At 42.8% G+C, this 23,713-nt stretch overlaps 1 protein-coding gene across 2 annotated transcripts; it reads left to right on the top strand.

The window, feature by feature from the left end:
- The first annotated feature begins 189 nt into the window (after positions 1 to 189).
- On the top strand, positions 190 to 23,431 carry ubtd1a (ubiquitin domain containing 1a). Of its 2 annotated transcripts, XM_024423563.2 has the most exons (5): positions 190 to 428; positions 1,773 to 1,859; positions 19,686 to 19,913; positions 20,734 to 20,919; positions 22,258 to 23,431. In XM_024423563.2, exons 1-5 carry the CDS (start codon positions 377 to 379, stop codon positions 22,479 to 22,481), a joined length of 777 nt encoding a protein of 258 aa, XP_024279331.1. In that variant the 5' UTR covers positions 190 to 376; the 3' UTR covers positions 22,482 to 23,431. The 2 variants fall into 2 exon arrangements, with proteins under 2 accessions (XP_024279331.1, XP_024279338.1); XM_024423570.2 differs by lacking the exons at positions 190 to 428; positions 1,773 to 1,859 and adding an exon at positions 3,387 to 3,804.
- The last annotated feature ends 282 nt before the right edge of the window (positions 23,432 to 23,713 follow it).

Below are 23,713 nucleotides of genomic sequence, written 5' to 3'. Positions count from 1 at the left end.
TTTTGTGTCAAATTAACAAATTTTTGTCTTTCGTAGAATTTTTATAGAACATTCCGACCTTGTTTAGCATGATCTAAATAAAGATTTTTTTATTTAAAAAAAAAAATCTAGTCCATGATTCCACTATTTATATCCGTTTGAATCACGTTCAATGGGGACTTTTATTTTTAAGGCGAACCTCAAATATCACTATTGTGGCTATTCCTTATTACGGCTAGCGTCACACAGGTCAGGTTTGGCACAGCGGCTGTGAGAATAGGCACCTGTTGGCGCAAAGGTGACAGGACAGACACAGCGTAAAGCTGCTGACTCGTGTCCCATCTCACGTATCGCTGCAGCTGAATGCAGAACTAACTTTGGAGTTTAAGTTATTTGGATGTGGCAAGCCAACTGCAGACAAATGCTGAGTTTGACGAACTGGATATCTGGTAAATAAAAACCTGTTTTGTTGAATTGATTGTTTACCAATGCAATAATTGCAAATAACAGCGCTGATAGAATTGTTTAATGTGTGTAGTTTTTAAGCTACGGTTGCATTGATTTGATAGATACAAAACCAAGACATGTGGAAACAGCCTGAAGACCCGATATCGAATTGCATTCAATTCTACGTCGGGCATAAATGAGCATGTATGTGGATCAGAAAAATTCCTCTCAATCCCACAATCCAGAATGTTGAATGAAATTTGCCTGGGAAGCCGCTAGTGGTTTTATGGATCTTCACTATCATCTTGGCTTGATGTGTACAGCTGGTGATACACTTGTGACCCCCCAGCGACCGGTTCGTACATACATCATTCTCCATCCATGCAAGGCTTCGATTTCCTCCTTAACTAAATTTAATTTTGAAAAGGCAGAAAAAAGGGAGTACTATGCTTACTTTCTTCCCCTTCAGCTTGATTGATGCAACCGGATTGGCTGAATGCGACAGGCAGCATCTGGGACTAGCATTCCGAGGCTAGTCCTTAGTGGCTGACCAGGCTAGAATACAATTATATTGTAATTTACTTTACTGGTTGTCTGTGTGGTTTGTCATTTTGCAGGTAGGAATGTGAGACAATATATCCATAGGACAATATAATTACATTAACGTTCCAAAGTACTATGTGTTCAGATTTATATCATCTAAAGCATCAGCAGGAGCTTGTGCATGTGTTTACATGTTTCTGCAGGTGCTTCAGGTGCTTCAAGTGCTTTCCAAAAGTTAGTGTAATCATACTTTCCTGTGGATATATTGTCTCACATTCTTACCTGCAAAAGGACCAACCATGCGACAACCAGTAAAATATAATTTTATTAAACATACTGGGTTTGTAGAGGTTGAGAGAGAACTTTCCTGATCCAAATGCACATTTATGCGGAATGTTGAATCCAATCCAATGCAATTCAATGTCAGGTCTTCAGGCTAATGGAAACAGCCATCTTGCTATCTTAATTGCAGTTTGTGAGCTCGAGCTGTCAGACACCTTGTGGCATGTAAACGTTGCCATTACAGCATTACCTATTAAACAATGAGCCAATGTCATTGACCATCCAAATCTGAGATGTGTTTTGCAGGTATATATCATACTGACAAGTATTGTCTTTGGATGAATAAAAAAAACACAATGTTTATGATTTGTTTTGTTTCTATATTTCAATAGCTCCCCTTACATTTGTTTGGCAACATTATAACTGATTGATAACTGTTAATTTTTTATCTCTTTCCTGTGTGTGTGTGTTTTCCTGATGTTATGTAGCTACTGATGTTATGTAATTGTATGGCTCTGCAGAGACCGTCATGGGCGGGTGTGTGGGGAGGGATCAGCTGGACGGACCAGGGCCTGCCAGGACCTCTACATGGAGCAAAAAACGAGGAGGTAAGAAATTCTGACTGTATAATGCTCTGCAGACAGTGGTGTAGTGGAGGGTATACGTCATATACCCACTTTTCTTCAGTGGGCATTGTGTATACTTCACTCAAAGTAGCCTATGCCTACCAGGCAGAATGATATCATGATTATTTGCATCAATCCAGTGGCCATTTGTTTCGCAAACTCCATCTCATGTGCGTTACAGAAACACCGGTAACTAGGGCTGTTATGGTGACCATATTACCGCTGGCAGTCAGGAGTCAATACCTCAGTGAAATTCCACGTGACCATTGAGTCACAGTAACTAGACTTCTCCAAAACTGTGCTCTGATGCTTCCGATGGTCATTAGTAGAAGCCTACCAAACTTGCTAACTGCCAGTTGCTAGTGTCCCTCTAATCACTCTGACATCAATGCAAATGCAATCGAAAATCAAATCAAACACTTCATTAGAGCCCTGTTATTCAGAGTTATAGCAGAATATGATCACCTGTTGCGCAGCGAGAGCCAGCTCCTCATAGCTGGTTGATGCATAAGATGAAATGTGTTCCTGTTGCGCAACATTTCTATAGGCTGTGCTATGAAATTGTGTGAGAAAACAGAGTTTTGATGGCCTCTATTAAAAAGAGAAGGAACCCATCAGCTTTCAAACAGGGTTTAAACTTTGAACACCTCTAATTCCTAAATATTTTGGCATTCAGGTCCAAAAAGTCCCTTTCTGACCTTCTATGGGCAAACACGTATTGAAAGTTTTGTTTAAATGAAAAGGGGTGTGGTCAAAAAGTGATTTAATTCAAATGGATTAACCTATATACTACATTATTTGTTTACAATGTCACCTATGATAACAAAAACATTTGGTCCTTTTTGTTAGGATTATCATATGATTGTACGTGGTCCTCTGTTGCTCAGTTGGTAGAGCATGGCGGTTGCAATGCCAGGATAGTGGGTTTGATTCTGTGGACCACCCGTACATAAAATGGATGCATGCATGACTGTTAGTCACTTTGCATAAAAGCGTAATTGGCATAATATATAAATGATAGTTAAGCTAATGTAAGACCCTTCTACAGAAGCTATAGTCTCTGGTCTAGGCTGGTCTGCAATGGATCATACCTGGAACTTTCCAAGGCCAAGTTTGTTTCTTAACAAACAGGTAACCTATACATTGGATTATACCAAGAAGTAGCCCCCCCTCCCCCCAAAGAGATGTACAATGGATTCTACCTACAACTATCTACCCCCAAACAGTTGTACAATGGCGTATACCTTGAACTGCCCATCAACAGGTGCAATCCCATTCACAGCAGATTAGCATGGTCTGACCAGAGTTTAAAGTCTATAATGGGGTTGTGGTGTTGACTTGGGTTATTCTTGACCTCTTCCCCTAAATAGCTAATTGGATTTGTGCTGTTGTGTAAGCATTAGCTGCCTACCTAGCCAATCTGGATAGGATACTATTGATAGATGCTGTTTATGGCATATGCAGCCAGATATTCCATCTGTCATATATTGATCCTGTGGTATTTTGGGTGGCTGGGTGTGTGTGTGTGTGTTATTCAGGCATTCGTTAGTAAAGAACTAGGAAAGTGTCACAACAACTAGCTAACCTAGCTCAGACTCCACAAGGATAACTGTAACTGTCGTCACGGATAGCCAAAGTGTGAGAATCTAGTCCAGGTGGTGGGATCATACCCTTGACCACTGCAGCCTTCTTAGACAGAGAGACGTAAGCTTCAATTTCTGGTTGGAGTCTCTGAAGGGCTGTTTTTTTCTGACGCTGAGTCGGTGTTGTGTTTGATTTAAACAACGGTATCTGGAACTAAGAGATTGTGTGTCTAACACACATAAAATCTCTGGGAGAGAGAAAGAGAAGAACATGGGAGTCGCTAACTCTAGGGACTACCATCCTTACCACCCCTCACAGTCTCCCATTAAGGTGGTGCTGAAAAGTGAGTATGGATGCAGATGGACTATGGATTGTTGGAGTGCTAGATGACTGTGCTAGTGAGCCTCATCGTTCTAGAGCTTCAATTGCCAATAACATAAAAGTATTAAGTCTGTGTGTAGTTTGTTTTCCAACATGTCAAGTTGAAGAAGTGTAAGATGTGGTCATTTAGATATTAGTAACAACTTGTTATTAGGTTGTAATACATCTGTCTTAAGCTATAGTGTGATGTGTTAATATAACCTACCTCATTTCATGAATTCAGTTAACAGGGGACAGGGGATGTTTATGAAGGGAAAGGGAAAGGGGGATAGCTAGTCAGTTGTCCAACTGAATGTATTCAACTGAAATGTGTCTTCCGCATTTAACCCAACCCCCCTGAAGGGTTATGAGGATAAGGAAGTGTGTAATGTAAATAAGGGGATTTAGATGAATTATTATGGAAATATACTGTAGTAGTATCAGGAGTCAAACGTGTGTAATAACTATATAATAGTGACTATTAAAGGGCAATTCCACCACTTTTCAACCTAGTTTTCATTATCTCAAACATAATACCAGTATCTAAATATGTGAAAACGGCACATTTCTACCTTTTGTCGGAAGAAATATAAAGTTAAAAAGTTCTACCCCATGACATCATCAAAAGTTAAAACATGATTTTAAAACACTATGAGATCCACAGTGATGTGGGGAGCAACAAAATACCATCCCTCTTGCTAATCCTACCCTGTGGTGTCAGAGAAGCATTTTTTAGAACCTTCTTATTTTCTTTTAAACACAGATCATAGAAAGGCTCTGTTTTCACATATGTAGGCACTGGTTTGGTGCTGGAGATAATGAATATGAGGTTGAAAAGTGGCGGGATCGCCGTTAAACTCAGCCTAACCTGCAGCACACAAAGGATTTGTATGTTTCCCAGTGATGTTTGACTGTTGATGCATTGTGCACCATCTGTCAGGGCTGGAGACCAGCATCAAACTTCCATTATAGCCACTGCCTGTATGAGGGAAACATAAATTCTTTAGATTTGCATGAAATATGAGTGCATTGATGCAAGGATTTTTGTTGACTGGTATTCAAGGGAGTCACACATTTAAACTTTAGGGGTCATTGTGCTTTTGGCTGTGCAGTAAGTACTATCCCATTCATCAGAACCTCCGGTTTCTGATCTACTCCTCTAATCTACTTCCTGGAAAGGGTTTGGTAGACGGGCTGAAGTCCAGGTGGCTGCCCTGGGATCATTCTGTTAGCTCTGACCTCTCTCCTGTACTCCTATACCAGTGCCATCACCCAAGGCATTGTAATGCCTATTATGTCATTCTAGGGGAAAATCAGCACTTTGTTCAGTGTTTTGCAGTCCCTGATAGACACTCCATAGCATTCACTATGTCCCTTTATGAAATAGTTACATTTAAATGTGTCCATTACAGAATAGGAGGCCATGTCTCAAATATGGCTTTTCAGACAATCATATTTCACAGCGTTTAGAAAGTTCTCAGAGCTTGTTTTCCCACTCACAGTTGTCCGCCAGTGTTTGTTATGAAGTTAAGATTTTGATGATGCCCGAATAGTAGTGTCTTGAGTTTTATTTGCTAGTTCTTGTGAAGATAGGGGTGTGATTGGGACAGGCGACATTACATGTAAAATATGTAAAATATGCCTCTCTTTCGTCAAGGTTTTATGTGGTTCATAATTGTTCTCTTTTTTTCGGTATCCTTTTTCAGCGTTATGATATCCGTAACATCCATAACGGTTGTGGATGTGATGGATATGGATGTATCATATCTTGGCTTCAGAAGCATGTGCATTCACCACATTTTGTCTGCTTCTTCTGAAATGTATTCTTTAGACTTACAGTGGGGCAAAAAAGTATTTAGTCAGCCACCAATTGTGCAAGTTCTCCCACTTAAAAAGATGAGGCCTGTAATTTTCATCATAGGTACACATCAACTATGACAGACAAAATGAGAAAAAAAATCCAGAAAATCACATTGTCGGATTTTTTATGAATTTATTTGCAAATTATGGTGGAAAATAAGTATTTGGTCACCTACAAACAAGCAAGATTTCTGGCTCTCACAGACCTGTAACTTCTTCTTTAAGAGGATCCTCTTGTCCTCCACTCATTACCTGTATTAATGGCACCTGTTTGAACTTGTTATCAGTATAAAAGACACCTGTCCACAACCTCAAACAGTCACACTCCAAACTCCACTATGGCCAAGACCAAAGAGCTGTCAAAGGACACCAGAAACAAAATTGTAGACCTGCACCAGGCTGGGAAGACTGAATCTGCAATAGGTAAGCAGCTTGGTTTGAAGAAATCAACTGTGGGAGCAATTATTAGGAAATGGAAGACATACAAGACCACTGATAATCTCCCTTGATCTGGGGCTCCACACAAGATCTCACCCCGTGGGGTCAAAATGATCACAAGAACGGTGAGCAAAAATTCCAGAACCACACGGGGGACCTAGTGAATGACCTGCAGAGAGCTGGGACCAAAGAAACAAAGCCTACCATTAGTAACACACTATGCCGCCAGGGACTCAAATCCTGCAGTGCCAGACGTGTCCCCCTGCTTAAGCCAGTACATGTCCAGGCCCGTCTGAAGTTTGCTAGAGAGCATTTGGATGATCCAGAAGAAGATTGGGAGAATGTCATATGGTCAGATGAAACCAAAATATAACTTTTTGGTAAAAACTCAACTCGTCGTGTTTGGAGGACAAAGAATGCTGAGTTGCATCCAAAGAACACCATACCTACTGTGAAGCATGGGGGTGGAAACATCATGCTTTGGGGCTGTTTTTCTGCAAAGGGACCAGGACAACTGATCCGTGTAAAGGAAAGAATGAATGGGGCCATGTATCGTAAGATTTTGAGTGAAAACCACCTTCCATCAGCAAGGGCATTGAAGATGAAACGTGGCTGGGTCTTTCAGCATGACAATGATCCCAAACACACCGCCTGGGCAACAAAGGAGTGGCTTCGTAAGAGGCATTTAAAGGTCCTGGAGTGGCCTAGCCAGTCTCCAGATCTCAACCTCATAGAACATCTTTGGAGGGAATTGAAAGTCTGTGTTGCCCAGCAACAGCCCCAAAACATCACTGCTCTAGAGGAGATCTGCATGGAGGAATGGGCCAAAATACCAGCAACAGTGTGTGAAAACCTTGTGAAGACTTACAGAAAACGTTTGACCTCTGTCATTGCCAACAAAGGGTATACAACAAAGTATTGAGATAAACTTTTGTTATTGACCAAATACTTATTTTCCACCATAATTTGCAAATAAATTCCTAAAAAATCCTACAATGTGATTTTCTGGATTTTTTCATAGTCATAGTTGAAGTGTACCTATGATGAAAATTACAGGCCTCTCTCATCTTTATAAGTGGAAGAACATGCACAATTGGTGGCTGACTAAATACTTTTTTGCCCCACTGTATAAGCAATTGTTGATATCTTGAAAATGATGTCATATCTTAGAGAATACAATATATGCAGAAATATATTGCTCATACATGGCATTAGTGTTTTTTTTAGATGTTAAGATGAAAATAGTGTTTATCCGCAATCTGTGAACCGTCCTGGAGTGTCTTATTCAAATGAAAACCCCCAAAATCTGCTGACTTTTGTGGTGCTTATTTCTTTATCAAATGAGGAGAGACAAAGTTATCACACAAGTCAGAGTTCTACTTAAACTAAATATTTATTCACTTATTAATACGGAGAGTATGTCACACACACACACATAAGTGAATGATGTGAGTGCTCTGCAATAACGATGGCTGGTCGACAAACCACCCTTAGATGATTCGTTGAGAGCCCCGAGACAAAGAATACAAACACCTTTTATAGCAAAGATACACTCCCTTAGTCTACATGACAAACAACAGATGTGTGGAATGGGTCACAAGGTGAGACTTCGCATGAAATAATTGTATAATTCACAGTAGACAGTATCTGCTGTAAAGACTGTTCTGATTGTGTGGAAAACAGGGTCTGGACCCCAAAACAAGGCTCCCCTCATCATTATCCATAGCCGAGCCATCTCCACCCGGGTACCTCCCAGCACACAAACACCAACTCATGCTATGGAATGCTGTCTTCGTGTGTTAATCACCAAGGCATCGTAAATCCAGTGCCAGCATTAAGCCCCAAAGGCCCAACTCACACACAGTGTTCTAAGAAACCTATTCTATTCCATAAAACAACCATTTGATGCAATAACATTATTATAACATGTTCTTGTAATTTTGCTCTCACACTTCATTTAGTGTCCAGAAAAGTGGTTTGGTGGTATAGGTACATTTACAGTATATTCGTCCAAGATGGCGTAGCAGTAAGTCGTCCTGTCGCGTCTTGTCCCTTGTCTTGTCCCTTGTATATATCGTTTCTTTTTCGTTTTTTACATATTTTTCTTCATATTTTTCTTCGCATATCTCTTTAAAAACATTTTGCTAAACCTAAGCTTCCAAATACTCTCCTGCAACCCGCCTCACCCAATGTAGCTATTTTTCCTAAAGTATTTATATTTACTTCGGAACCGGAACCCCTCAACTGAAGCTAGCCAGCTAACCACCAGCTATGCTAGCGGTCTTCAGCTAACCGGTCATCAGCTAAGCTAACCTTTAGCTCGGAAAGCTCTCGCCAGTTCGAACAACGCGACTCTAACCAGAGCATAACGGACCTATTTATTTTTCATCCCCGGATTCATCCCCGGATTCCCACCGCAAACGGAACATTTTTCAGCTGGATCTTCACAACTAGCTATCTAGCTAAACCGCAACCCCGGATGATTACTCCTGGCTAGCGTTTCCACCCACTTAGCGTGAAGCTAGCCCGGCCAGCGCACCTGTGCTACCACCGTAGCATACTCCTGGGCTACAATACCCGGGCCCACGACCGGTCTATCGATGTCACCGCATGAAGAGGAATAAACAGACTCATCCCATCGCGACGTCCCCCAAAGGCTAACTCTCTAGCCCTCGCTATCTCCCTGCTTGCTAAATTCGGCCTGCTAACTGCTAGCTTGTCTAGCCCCGGTCCGCTAACTGCTACCTTGTTTAGCCCGGGCCTACGAACTGTTAGCTTGTTAGCACAGGCCTGCTAACCGTCTGAATCGCCGCGTCCCAAACACTCACCGGACCCATATTTACTTTCTATCTCTTCTTGATTTTTAATCTGTTTATACCTTTCCGGAAACCTGCCTCACCCAATGTGATACGGAATCGCTATTATTTTTAATTTTTAGAACACACTCAAGAACCTCCAGAAGCTAACTAGCTACAAGCTATTTAGGTCATTGTTAACTTTTTTTCAACCTGGATAACACATCCGCCAGTCCAGCTTCCCTGCCCCATCCACCGCTGCGCCCTGGACACTGATCTCTTGGCTACATAGCTGATGCACTCTGGACTGTCCATTAATCACGGTACTCCATTCTGCTTGTTTATGTTTTATCTGTCGGCCCCGTTGCCTAGTCAACGCCATTTTACCTGCTGTTGTTGTGCTAGCTGATTAGCTGTTGTCTCACCTACTGTTTTAGCTAGCTTTCCCAATTCAACACCTGTGATTACTGTATGCCTCGCTGTATGTCTCTCTCAAATGTCAATATGCCTTGTATACTGTTGCTCAGGTTAGTTATCATTTTTCTAGTTCACAATGGAGCCCCTAGTTCTACTCTTCATACCCCTGATAACTCCTTTGTCCCACCTCCCACACATGCGGTGACCTCACCCATTACAACCAGCATGTCCAGAGATACAACCTCTCTCATCATCACCCAGTGCCTGGGCTTACCTCCGCTGTACCCGCACCCCACCATACCCCTGTCTGCGCATTATGCCCTGAATATATTCTACCATGCCCAGAAACCTGCTCCTCTTATTCTCTGTCCCCAACGCTCTAGGCGACCAGTTTTGATAGCCTTTAGCCGCACCCTCATACTACTCCTTCTCTGTTCCGCGGGTGATGTGGAGGTAAACCCAGGCCCTGCATGTCCCCAGGCACCCTCATTTGTTGACTTCTGTGATCGAAAAAGCCTTGGTTTCATGCATGTCAACATCAGAAGCCTCCTCCCTAAGTTTGTTTTACTCACTGCTCTAGCACACTCTGCTAACCCTGATGTCCTTGCTGTGTCTGAATCCTGGCTCAGGAAGGCCACCAAAAATTCTGAGATTTCCATACCCAACTATAACATCTTCCGTCAAGATAGAACTGCCAAAGGGGGAGGAGTTGCAGTCTACTGCAGAGATAGCCTGCAAAGTAATGTCATACTTTCCAGGTCCATACCCAAACAGTTCGAACTACTAATTTTGAAAATTACTCTCTCCAGAAATAAGTCTCTCACTGTTGCCGCCTGCTACCGACCCCCTCAGCTCCCAGCTGTGCCCTGGACACCATTTGTGAATTGATCGCCCCCATCTAGCCTCAGAGTTTGTTCTGTTAGGTGACCTAAACTGGGATATGCTTAACACCCCGCCAGTCCTACAATCTAAGCTAGATGCCCTCAATCTCACACAAATCATCAAGGAACCCACCAGGTACAACCCTAACTCTGTAAACAAGGGCACCCTCATAGACGTCATCCTGACCAACTGGCCCTCCAAATACACCTCCGCTGTCTTCAACCAGGATCTCAGCGATCACTGCTTCATTGCCTGTATCCGCTACGGAGCCGCAGTCAAACGACCACCCCTCATCACTGTCAAACGCTCCCTAAAACACTTCTGTGAGCAGGCCTTTCTAATCGACCTGGCCCGGGTATCCTGGAAGGACATTGACCTCATCCCGTCAGTTGAGGATGCCTGGTCATTCTTTAAAAGTAACTTCCTCAGCATTTTAGATAAGCATGCTCCGTTCAAAAAATGCAGAACTAAGAACAGATACAGTCCTTGGTTCACCCCAGACCTGACTGCCCTCAACCAGCACAAAAACATCCTGTGGCGGACTGCAATAGCATCGAATAGTCCCCGTGATATGCAACTGTACAGGGAAGTCCGGAACCAATACACGCAGTCAGTCAGGAAAGCTAAGGCCACCTTCTTCAGGCAGAAGTTTGCATCCTGTAGCTCCAACTCCAAAAAGTTCTGGGACACTGTGAAGTCCATGGAGAACAAGAGCACCTCCTCCCAGCTGCCCACTGCACTGAGGCTAGGAAACACGGTCACCACCGATAAATCCATGATTATCGAAAACTTCAATAAGCATTTCTCAACGGCTGGCCATGCCTTCCGCCTGGCTACTCCAACCTCGGCCAACAGCTCCGCCCCCCCGGCAGCTCCTCGCCCAAGCCTCTCCAGGTTCTCCTTTACCCAAATCCAGATAGCAGATGTTCTGAAAGAGCTGCAAAACCTGGACCCGTACAAATCAGCTGGGCTTGACAATCTGGACCCCCTATTTCTGAAACTATCCGCCGCCATTGTCGCAACCCCTATTACCAGCCTGTTCAACCTCTCTTTCATATCGTCTGAGATCCCCAAGGATTGGAAAGCTGCCGCAGTCATCCCCCTCTTCAAAGGGGGAGACACCCTGGACCCAAACTGTTACAGACCTATATCCATCCTGCCCTGCCTATCTAAGGTCTTCGAAAGCCAAGTCAACAAACAGGTCACTGACCATCTCGAATCCCACCGTACCTTCTCCGCTGTGCAATCTGGTTTCCGAGCCGGTCACGGGTGCACCTCAGTCACACTCAAGGTACTTAACGATATCATAACCGCCATCGATAAAAGACAGTACTGTGCAGCCGTCTTCATTGACCTTGCCAAGGCTTTCGACTCTGTCAATCACCATATTCTTATCGGCAGACTCAGTAGCCTCGGTTTTTCGGATGACTGCCTTGCCTGGTTCACCAATTACTTTGCAGACAGAGTTCAGTGTGTCAAATCGGAGGGCATGCTGTCCGGTCCTCTGGCAGTCTCTATGGGGGTGCCACAGGGTTCAATTCTCGGGCCGACTCTTTTCTCTGTATATATTAATGATGTTGCTCTTGCTGCGGGCGATTCCCTGATCCACCTCTACGCAGACGACACCATTCTATATACTTTCGGCCCGTCATTGGACACTGTGCTATCTAACCTCCAAACAAGCTTCAATGCAATACAACACTCCTTCCGTGGCCTCCAACTGCTCTTAAACGCTAGTAAAACCAAATGCATGCTTTTCAACCGATCGCTGCCTGCACCCGCATGCCCGACTAGCATCACCACCCTGGATGGTTCCGACCTTGAATATGTGGACATCTATAAGTACCTAGGTGTCTGGCTAGACTGCAAACTCTCCTTCCAGACTCATATCAAACATCTCCAATCGAAAATCAAATCAAGAGTCGGCTTTCTATTCCGCAACAAAGCCTCCTTCACTCACGCCGCCAAGCTTACCCTAGTAAAACTGACTATCCTACCGATCCTCGACTTTGGCGATGTCATCTACAAAATGGCTTCCAACACTCTACTCGGCAAACTGGATGCAGTCTATCACAGTGCCATCCGTTTTGTGACTAAAGCACCTTATACCACCCACCACTGCGACTTGTATGCTCTAGTCGGCTGGCCCTCGTTACATATTCGTCGCCAGACCCACTGGCTCCAGGTCATCTACAAGTCCATGCTAGGTAAAGCTCCGCCTTATCTCAGTTCACTGGTCACGATGGCAACACCCATCCGTAGCAGGCGCTCCAGCAGGTGTATCTCACTGATCATCCCTAAAGCCAACACCTCATTTGGCCGCCTTTCGTTCCAGTACTCTGCTGCCTGTGACTGGAACGAATTGCAAAAATCGCTGAAGTTGGAGACTTTTATCTCCCTCACCAACTTCAAACATCAGCTATCTGAGCAGCTAACCGATCGCTGCAGCTGAACATAGTCTATTGGTAAATAGCCCACCCATTTTCACCTACCTCATCCCCATACTGTTTTTATTTATTTACTTTTCTGCTCTTTTGCACACCAATATCTCTACCTGTACATGACCATCTGATCATTTATCACTCCAGTGTTAATCTGCAAAATTGTAATTATTCGCCTACCTCCTCATGCCTTTTGCACACATTGTATATAGACTCCCCCCTTTGTTTTCTACTGTGTTATTGACTTGTTAATTGTTTATTCCATGTGTAACTCTGTGTTGTCTGCTCACACTGCTATGCTTTATCTTGGCCAGGTCGCAGTTGCAAATGAGAACTTGTTCTCAACTAGCCTACCTGGTTAAATAAAGGTGAAATAAAATAAAATAAAAATATTTCCTCATTTACATACTTAAATATAATATTTCAGAAATGGTGTAATAAAAAATAAAAAAATGTAACTGTTAAAGATCATTTAGGTATAAACAGTGCATTCGGAAAGTATTCAGACCCCTTGACGTTTTCTACATTTTGTTACGTTAGAGCCATATTCTAAAATTGATTTTTTTTCCCCCTCATCAATCTACATACAATACCTGTAGTGACAAAGCAAAAACAGTTTTTTAGATTTTTTTGTAAATGTATTAAAAATAAACTACTGAAATATCAAGTTTTCATAAGTATTCAGATCCTTTAGTCAGTACTTTGTTGAAACACCTTTGGCAGTGATTACAACCTCAAGTCTTCTTGGGTATGACGTTACAAGCTTGGCACACCTGTATTTGGGGAGTTTCTCCCATTCTTCTCTGCAGATCCTCTCAAGCTCTGTCAGGTTGGATGGGGAACGTCACTACACAGATATTTTCAGGTCTCTCCAGAGATGTTCAATCCGGTTCAAGTCCGGGCTCTGGCTGGGACACTCAAGGTTATTCAGAGACATGTCCCAAAGCCAGTCATTCATTGTCTTGGCTGTGTGCTTAGGGTTGTTGTCCTCTTGGAAGGTGAACCTTCGTCCCAGTCTGAGGTCCTGAGCGCTCTGGAGCAGGTTTTCATCAATGATTTCTCTGTAATTTGCTCTGTTCATCTTTCCCTCGATCCTGACTAGTCTCCCTGTCGCTGAAAAACATCCCCACAGCATGATGCTGCCACCACCATGCTTCACTGGGATGGTGCAGGTTTCATCCAGACGTGACACTTGGCATGCAGGCCAAAGAGTTCAATCTTGGTTTCATCAGACCAGAGAATCTTGTTTCTCATGGTCTGAAAGTCCTTCAGGTACCTTTTGGCAAACTCCAAGTGGGCTGTCATGTTCCTTTTACTGAGCAGTGGCTTCTGTCTGGCCACTCTAGCATAAATGTCTGATTGGTGGAGTGCTGCAGAGATGGTTGTCCTTCTGGAAGGTTCTCCCATCTCCACAGAGGAACTTTGGAGCTCTATCAGAGTCACCATCGGGTGCTTGGTCACGTCCCTGACCCAAGGACCTCCCCTGATTGCTCAGTTTGGCCGGGCGGCCAGCTCTAGAAAGAGTCTTGGTGGTTCCAAACTTCTTCCATTTAAGAATGATGGAGGCCACTGTATTCTTGGGGATCTTCAATGCTGCAAACATTTTTTTGTACCCTTCCCCAGATCTGTGCCTCGACACAATCCCCGTCTCAGCACTCTATGGACAATTCCTTTGACATGGCTTGGTTTTTGCTCTGACACGCACTTTCAACAGTGGGACCTTATATAGACAGGTGTCTGCCTTTCCAAATCATGTCCAATCAATTGAATTTACCACAGGTGGACTCCAATCAAGATGTAAAAACATCTCAAGGATGATCAATGGAAACAGGATGCACCTGAGCTTAATTTAGAGTCTCATAGAAAAGGGTCTGGAGTACTTTTGTAAATAAGGTATTTCCGTTTCTTATTTTTAATACATTTTCAAAAATGTCTGAACCTGTTTTGTCTTGGTCATTATGGGGTATTGTGTGTAGATTGATGAGAAACAAACAATTTAAGCAATTTTAGAATAAGGCTTTAACGTAACAAAATGTGGAAAAGGTCAAGGGGTCTGAATACTTTCCGAATGCACTGTGTGTAATGGGGAATTAATACACAGCAAACAATGCACACAATAAAGTTATGAAGCAATGAATGGCGGGAGAGAACACATTCTGGAGAGAGACGTGCATCTGAGCCACATCTCTATAATCTTGGACCGTGTCATCTCTGTGGCCTCAATGGATTAGTCCACAAAAAAAAAGTCCTCTCACTGTCAACTGCGTTTATTTTCAGAAAACTTAACATGTGTAAATATTTGTAGGAACATAAGATTCAACAACTGAGACATAAACTGAACAAGTTCCACAGACATGTGACTAACATAAATGGAATAATGTGTCCTGGACAAAGGGGGGGTCAAAATCCAAAGTAACAGTCAGTATCAGCTGCATTAAGTACTGCAGTGCATCTCCTCCTCATGGACTGCACCAGATCTGACAGTTCTTGATGTGAGATGTTACCCCACTCTTCCACCATGGCACCTGCATGTTCCCGGACATTTCTGGGTAGAATGGCCCTAGCCCTCACCCTCCAATCCAACAGGTCCCAGATGTGCTCAATGGGATTGTGATCCGGGCTCTTCGCTGGCCATGGCAGAACACTGACATTCCTGTCTTGCAGGAAATCATGCACAGAACGAGCAGCATGGCTGTTGGCATTGTCATGCTGGAGGGTCGTGTCAGGATGAACCTGGAGGAAGGCTACCACATGAGGGATGAGGATGTCAGCTTTGAGATTGCCTGCAATGACAACAAGCTCAGTCCGATGATGTCGTGACACACCGCCCCAGACCATGACAGACCCTCCACCTCCAAATCAATCCCGCTCCAGAGTACAGGCCTCGGTGTAACGCTCATTCCTTCGACAATAAACGCGAATCTGACCATCACCCCTGGTGAGACAAAATCGCAACTCGTCAGTGAAGAGCAGTTTTTGACAGTCCTGTCTGGTCCAGCGACAGTGGGTTTGTGCCCATAGGCGACGTTGTTTCCACTGATGTCTGGTGAGGACCTGCCTTACAACAGGCCTACAAGCCCTAAGTCCAGCCTCTCTCAGCCTATTGCAGACAGTCTGAGCACTGATGGAGGGATTGTGCATTCCTGGTGTAAGTCGGGAAGTTGTTGTTGCCATCCTGTACCTGTCCCGCAGGTGGGATGTTCGGATGTACTGATCCTGTGCAGGTGTTGTTACACGTGGTCTGCCACTGCGAGGATGATCAGCTGTCCGTCCTGTCTCCCTGTAGCGCTGTCTTAGGCGTCTCACAGTACGAACATTGCAATTTATTGCCCTGGCCACAACTGCAGTCCTCATGCCTCCTTGCAGCATGCCTAAGGCACATTCACGCAGATGAGCAGGAACCCTGGGCATCTTTCTTTTGGTGTTTTTCAGAGTCAGTAGAAAGGCCTCTTTTGTGTCCTAAGTTTTCATAACTGTGACCTTAAGTGCCTACCGTCTGTAAGCTTTTAGTGTCTTAACGACCATTCCTCAGGTGCATGTTCATTAATTGTTTATGGTTCATTGAACAAGAGTTGGAAACAGTGTAACTTCTTTGTGCTCACTGGGACGCTAGCGTCCCACCTCGACAACATCCAGTGAAATTGCAGAGCGCCAAATTCAAATGACAAAAATAGTAATAATAAACATTCATGAAAATACAAGTGTTAAAAATCGGTTAAAAGATTAACTTCTTGTTAATCCAGCCGCTTTGTCAGATTTCAAAAAGGCTTTACGCCGAAAACATACCATGCGATTATCTGAGGACAGCACCCCGCATACAAAAACGTACAAACATTTTCCAACCAAGCAGAGGCGTCACGAAAGTCAGAAATAGCGTTAAAATAAATCACTTACCTTTGAAGATCTTCCTCTGTTGGCAATGCAAAGGGTCCCAGCTATACAATAAATGGTTGTTTTGTTCGATAAAGTCCCTTTTTATATCCCCAAAACTCAGTTTTGTTGGCGTGTTTTGGTCAGTAATCCACTGGCTCAAAGGCGGTCAAAACATGCAGATGAATACATCCTAATAGTACCGGTAAAGTTTGTCGAAACATGTCAAACGATGTTTATAATTAATCCTCAGGTTGACAATTAACTAAATAATTGATCATATTTCAACCGGACAATAGCGTATTCGATAGAAAGGAAAAATAATGAAAAGAGCGCACACAGTCACGTGCACAAACTAGTACTGCATGATGCCAAAAGGTTTTATTCTTCGTCATTTTTAAGAAAACAAGCCTGAAATCATGTCTAAAGACTGTTGACATCTAGTGGAAACCATAGGAACTGCAATCTGGGCCCTAACCCCTTATATAGTCAATAGGCTTTCAATGGAAAACCACTCGCATCAAAAAAATCCCATTTCCTGAATGGGCCATATCAGTTCTGTTATACTCACAGACCTTATGTTAACAGTTTTAGAAACTTCAGTGTTTTCTATCCAATGATTCCAATTATATGCATATCCTCGCTTCTGGGCCTGAGTAACAGGCAGTTTACTATGGGCACGTCAGTCATCCAAAATTCTGAATACTGCCATGTAGCCCAAAAAGGTTAAACTCTTTACAATGAAGATCTGTGAAGTTATTTGGATTTGTACTAATTATCTTTGAAAGACAGGGTCCTGAAAATGGGATTATATATATTTTTTTGCTCAGTTTAGTATGTTCTATGGATGGTCTTAAACTGCAGTAATTTATGGCTGAGATAATAATATGAACATGACTGGGCATTCAAACATATCTGTATCCATTCATCATCATCAATAGCTTCTCCCAGGTATTCCTCACAAGGACACCAATAAGAAGAAGAGACTTGCTTGGGCCAAGAAAGACGCTCATTGGATATTAGACCGGTGGAAATCTGTCCTTTGATCTGATGAGACCAAATGTGAGATTTATGGTTCCAACCGCCTTGTCTTTGTGAGACGCAGAGAAGGTGAAGGATTGATCTCTGCATATGATCTCCCATGAGGCATGGGGAGAAGGTGTGATGGTGCTTTGCTGGTGACAGTGTCTGTGATTTATTTAGAATTCAAGTCACACTTAACCAGCATGACTACCACAGCATTCTGCATCGATACGCCATCCCATTTGGTTTGCGCTTAGTAGGACTATCATTTGTTTTTCAACAGGACAATGATCCAACACACCTCCAGGCTGTGTAAGGACTATTTGACCAAGAAGGTGATGGAATGCTGCATCAGATGACCCAGCCTCCACAATCACCTGACCTCAACCCATTTGAGATGGTTTGGGATGAGTTGGACCACAGAGTGACGGAAAAGCAGCCAACAAGTGCTCAGCATCTGTGGGAACTCAAGAGAGGAAAAGCAGAGTGCCAGAGTAAAGTATTCCAGGTGAAGCTGGTTGCGAGAATGACAAGAGTGTGCAGCTGTTGTCAATGCAAAGGGTGGCTACATTGAAGAATCTCAAATATAAAATACACTTTTTTGGTTACTACATGATTCCATATCTGTTATTTCATGTGTCACTGTTATCAATGTGTCACTGCAACCTTAAAGGTCCTCAATGATGTCACCATTGCCCTTGATTCTAAGCAAAGTTGTGCTGCTATTTTAATTGACTTGGCCAAAGCTTTTGATATGGTAGACCATTCGATTCTTGTGGGCCAGCTAAGGAGTATTGGTGTCTCTGAGGGGTCTTTGGCCTGGTTTGCTAACTACCTCTCTCAAAGAGTGCCGTGTATAAAGTCAGAACATCTGCTGTCGCAGCTACAGCCTGTGACCAAGGGAGTATCTGGGTCATGTCCCCCCTGTTCCCAGTGATAGTTGCACCCCTGGTTGTATGCTTTTCATTCCCATTTCAGGTTTATGTTTGTTTGTGATCTAAGAAATATGGATTTGTTTCAGAATGCAGTTATCATCATTTTGAGGTCAGTTGAGTCTATAGCAGTCACCTGTCAGTCTCCACTCAGCACTCACCTCTCAGAGCAATGCATTGTGGGATAGCAGGAGCTAAATCCTGTTATGTGGTGCCTGATTACTGTGGTAATCCACTGGACTGTTGTCCACTAAAATTAGTGTGTGTGGATGTAACTCTGGATAGTCCACTGCACTATAAATAATCACTTTGATTTCCCCCTCTCTCTCTGAATCAAAGTGACCTTAGTTTCCTGCACTGTATACTCCACTATGACCACAATGACTACCACTATTATACTGAGTCTCTACGCTGAAGATGCTTACAGAGGGGTACACACACCTCTTCTTGAGATGTGCTTCAGCAGTATAAAGTTAAGCCCCAGATATACCTGAACTCCGGCCAATCTTTAAACCTTGAGAGACCTAGGGACCTAGGCCAACCTGGCAACCACAGTGGAGATTTACTCAAAGGTTTCTGGTTTTCTCAGAGGCAGACATTGACAGAGTGTCTAAATAACTATTCCTGTTGAGGGTTACTTTCTGCCTCGTTACATTTACTTGTCACCTTTTTATATAATGATTGGTGTTTATTGTTATTCTGGAGTTCTGTCCATCTTGTAAGCTGATTGTTATCCACCTTGAAGATGAATGCATCTGATCTTCATGTTTCATGCAAAGTTTTGTTTTTCTAGAATGTGGTGTGCTTGCATGTTGAGGTCCAGGACTATTCACTTCTGTCCTATTTTGTCAAATTATACAATTCTGCTTTGGTTGCTTCTGTTCTCCCTACATGTTTTCTCACTCACTGTTCATCAATTGATGCCATGAGTCAAAGACAGACAAGAGAATAGTCTGTGGATGTCCTACTTCTGAATATAGACAAGCCCCCTAATAATCCTTTATATAATGGCCAGCTCCAGCCACACATGATTGGCATTTAAAAATTACAATGAATGAGAGCTAGTAAGCTACACTCTGTAATAAGTGTTCTATTACATGATATTCAGAGGAATGGCAGTGTACATTCAGATCGAAACGCTGAATTGAATATCCTCATTAAATATACGCAACCTGATGTATTTACTTTTTCTTTATTTCCATTCAGGACGCAATGAGCCCCTTAAGAAGGAGTGCCCTAAATGGAAGAGTGAGTACCCTATGACTGAGGGCCAGCTGAGGAGTAAGAGGGATGAGTTTTGGGACACGGCTCCAGCCTTTGATGGCAGGAAGGAGATTTGGGATGCGCTCCGAGCAGCAGCAGTGGCTGCAGAGGTTAACGACCTGGAACTGGCTCAGGCCATAGTGGATGGAGCCTGCATCACACTACCACACGGTGAGAGACACACACACACACACACACACGCGCTCCATCTTAATAACTAACTTGTAACATCTAACTAATATAAAATGAGTATTTATAACATTTGGCACCAACCTGAAGGACTTTATAATGCTATATCAATCCTATGCCTAAACCCAAATCGACCCCAAAAGTGTTCTTCGGCTGTCCCCATAGGGGAACCCTTTTTGGTTCCAGGTAACATCCAAAGAACCATATTAGGTTCTAGATAGGGAGTGTAACTCCCTATATGCACTTGTGGAGATCTGAATGGATTGCACTGGCATCAATATAGTAATCGCTCCACCATGTATTTTTATAGCCTGGGTGATGTGTCCTGATGGAACCAGCCTGATCACATGACAGAGGGCTTACCATTTATGTTTCACTTAACACTGCGATCAGTCTGGTTCCACCAGGCTACGGGTGACATAATTCATGACCAGTTAGCTGATTTGAGATCTGTGTGTCTCTGGTTGTCAGATTACTGCCGTGTAGTTATATAATAGTCCTGGGCAGCATGACAAGACCTCAGGGATTTAGCTACATAGACATTATGGACACAGCAGAGGGGGAAAGCTCCTCTCTAATGTATGTGCATGTTTGACATGTTGTATTGCATCATTCTAGTATTATTTTCTAAACAGATCATTGCAGAATCGGGTGTGTTTCAGCAGGGCTAGAGCAAAAGCCTGTGCTGTAGATCCGGGCAGAGGGTTGGCCACCTCTAGTCTAGGGGTCCCTAGAGGCTGGGGGTTGATTTCAGATAGGACTTGTTACTGAGGTTTGTTTTGTGTCTATCTGTCCCATCCAGGTACGCTGACAGAGAGTTATGATGAGCTGGGGAACCGCTACCAGCTTCCTGCCTACACTCTAGCCCCTCCCACCAACATCATCACTGAATGCACCAATGAGAGTCAAGCTCCCAATCTAAAGGAGCAGAAAAAGCCTCCCCCTCCTCCTAAAGAGGAGTTCCAGCTACGAGTACGTCTCTCGTGCGGTAAGAGAGACACCCTATTCCTTTTCTCTTTTGTCGTTTAGTTGTTCAATTCCTCTCTGGGGTTCTTCATTGAGATAAGAGGGGTATACTATGAATCTAGATCAATGTACTCAGGCTTTTCTGAAATTAGCTACCTTCAGTTAACTTCCCATTCAAGCTCAGGCTTCATTCATGTTACAAAGGTAAACACCTGCCCACATCCTATCATTACCAGCCTGCATGTTCATGTCGCACATGACTAGTTGCAAGTCAATTCATGGGGGAGTCAGTGCCACATTTTCATTTTTGCCCAAATCAAAATGAAAGAAAAGTTAACCTGCAAATTCAGCAGACTATGGGGTGAAATGTGCTATTAGAAGTTTTACTGCGTGTGATGTTTCAAATAAATCCTATCATTTCTAACTGTCGTGTGATATGTATTTGAATATGACTATTAAAAAAATATATTCCCCAAATATGGTCCGGAGAACGAAGGGATGATGATGCACTCTTTGCGAGAGGGAGGGAATCTAATTTGATTGGTCCTCAACTCACGGCTCAAAGACTTTTGTCACCGGTTATCCCGAGATGAACTCAGAGTTGACCAAAGTTAGCTCGCTTACTCCTCTATCTTGATTAGAGTAGTACACCACCCAGGATAAGTCTATGCCCAATCCCCAGGGTCATTCCAATACTAATAATCTGGAGTGTGAATGTCAGCCCCTCAGGCCTAGTTATTATCATCTTTTTTGACAGTGTGTTTAAAGGGGGCCTGAAGCTCTAGATTTGGCCTTGTTTTTTCGGCTTGGTCATGAAGAAGTACAGCTGCCATGACTGAAGCCAAACGACAGTTGTGGGGGGGGGGTATAATGTGGGTGTCTCTTGTGGATGTGATAAGTCTTTGTACATTCACTCTGCCAAAACAGTGCACAGTTAGTCACTCACCCATTTAGCTAACTTGACGCCATCTAACCAGGTTTTGGGTCTTGAAATCGCCTATGCCAGGGGTTCTCAAACTTTTGTGATAGCAAATTCATCAGGGACCACCTCGTAACTTGAGTGAGATACAAAATAGCATACAAGGAGTTTTACTATGACTTCGGCAGTGTATGGCTGGGTGAACCAAGTCTCGGCCCTGGGAAGGAACTTTTTAAAGGCTCTCCTCTTGGCATCTTAGATTAAATGTTGCCGTTTTAAAGCTAATTTCCTGCGATTTTACACATTTTGCCATGAGGCAGAGAGAAATGTTGCAGTTTTAAAGCTTGAAGCTAGAGTCCTTAATTGAAAGACGCCATTCTATATTCCTGAACAGACCCCTGATTGTATAAGTAACTTGACCAATGTCTTTCTCCTCCACAGGTAAGGACCTACGTATAAGCGCCTCCATGTCAGACTCCATTTCCCAGCTGAAGACAGCCCTGGAGGGGCAGGAGGATATTGAAGCGGCCCACCAACGCTGGTTCTTTGCAGGGAAACTGCTAACAGATAAGACCCGGCTCCAGGACACTAAGATACAAAAAGACTTTGTGGTCCAGGTCATCGTGAACAACTACTCACCCGTAACCAAACTCATACCAAACTGAGAGAGAGAGGTGACGCAAGGCCTTGTTTCACTCCTCTGGAAGTTAAGAACACCAGGGTTGTGTTCATTAGCGCACACTGTAGGGAAACGTTTTGCAACAGAAAACAAACATATTTTAATTGTACATGTTCAGATAGTTCCTCCAAGTTTCGGACCACTTTCTTACATTTCACGTCTAGTGGACACGACCCTTGGTTACTGCAAAGGAATTTGGGGTATAATATTTGATGATTAGTTTACGTTTGCTTTTGTATTTCCTATCCTCTTTTTGTATTTCACAATATTTTCCTAATAATCCCACATTGTTAATTTGTGTATTTTCACTCCGTATGTGTAGCCTGGCAAAGAACGGACAAACTGTAGACTGAACTGGAAGAGAATCATGGCATGAGGAGAATTTACTACAGTGCGTCTGTCTGTCTGTCTGTCTGTCTGACTGTCCACAGATTATCCACTACCATTACACCTCTGTCCCCGACAGTATATAAATGATTTTCCTTGTGATTGTGTCCTTGTGTTCATCTGGAACTTAAACTATGAATAGGGTTGGACAGTGGAAAGTATCCTGCCTGACGATACAAATATTCTATTGGATCTCCATTTATACTGAATGCCATTCTATTTGTACTATTTCTATTGTCTGATTGTTACATAATGGTAAAGAAGAATATTGACAGATTTATGAAAGAATGTTTACATACTGTTTCAATGCATGTTTAATTGTGAGTATTTATATATTTAATAAGCAGAAATGTATTTTTAAGTGAAAATGTTCATGAAAAGTCAATGTGATGAACAAGTGAAAATACTGGTTTATAAGGTGGAAATAGCTGATTTGAATTTCTCTATTTTTCCAACCAGATATGGATAACATGCTGTAGTTTTGTATGCTCCAAAGTGCACTAAAAGTGGATGAATATTTGTGAATGAATTTATGAATAAACATTCTAAATGAATCAAATCAAAATTCATTCAGAATTTTGTGTATAAAGGCTCTCCAAACAAGTTTTTTTTTTTTCATGAAGTAGGTAGATTCATAAATGCCTTCCTAACCCTAAATAATCTAGAAGATTAGATGTTTTTAAATCTACTAAATGTCTTCATAAGGTAAGTCTGAATTCCAAATACTGAGTGCTTAAATCAAAACGCTTTAAAAAATCATACATTTCCTAAGTCTGAATCGTCCCCTGAGTAATGACAAAGTGTAACTACAAATGGTAACAGTGTCAAACT

Source organism: Oncorhynchus tshawytscha, linkage group LG01 (genome assembly GCF_018296145.1).
Source record: "Oncorhynchus tshawytscha isolate Ot180627B linkage group LG01, Otsh_v2.0, whole genome shotgun sequence".
Taxonomy (NCBI): Eukaryota; Metazoa; Chordata; class Actinopteri; order Salmoniformes; family Salmonidae; genus Oncorhynchus; species Oncorhynchus tshawytscha.
Note: the sequence above shows the minus strand (reverse complement) of the source record. Positions and strands in the feature narration are given on the sequence as shown.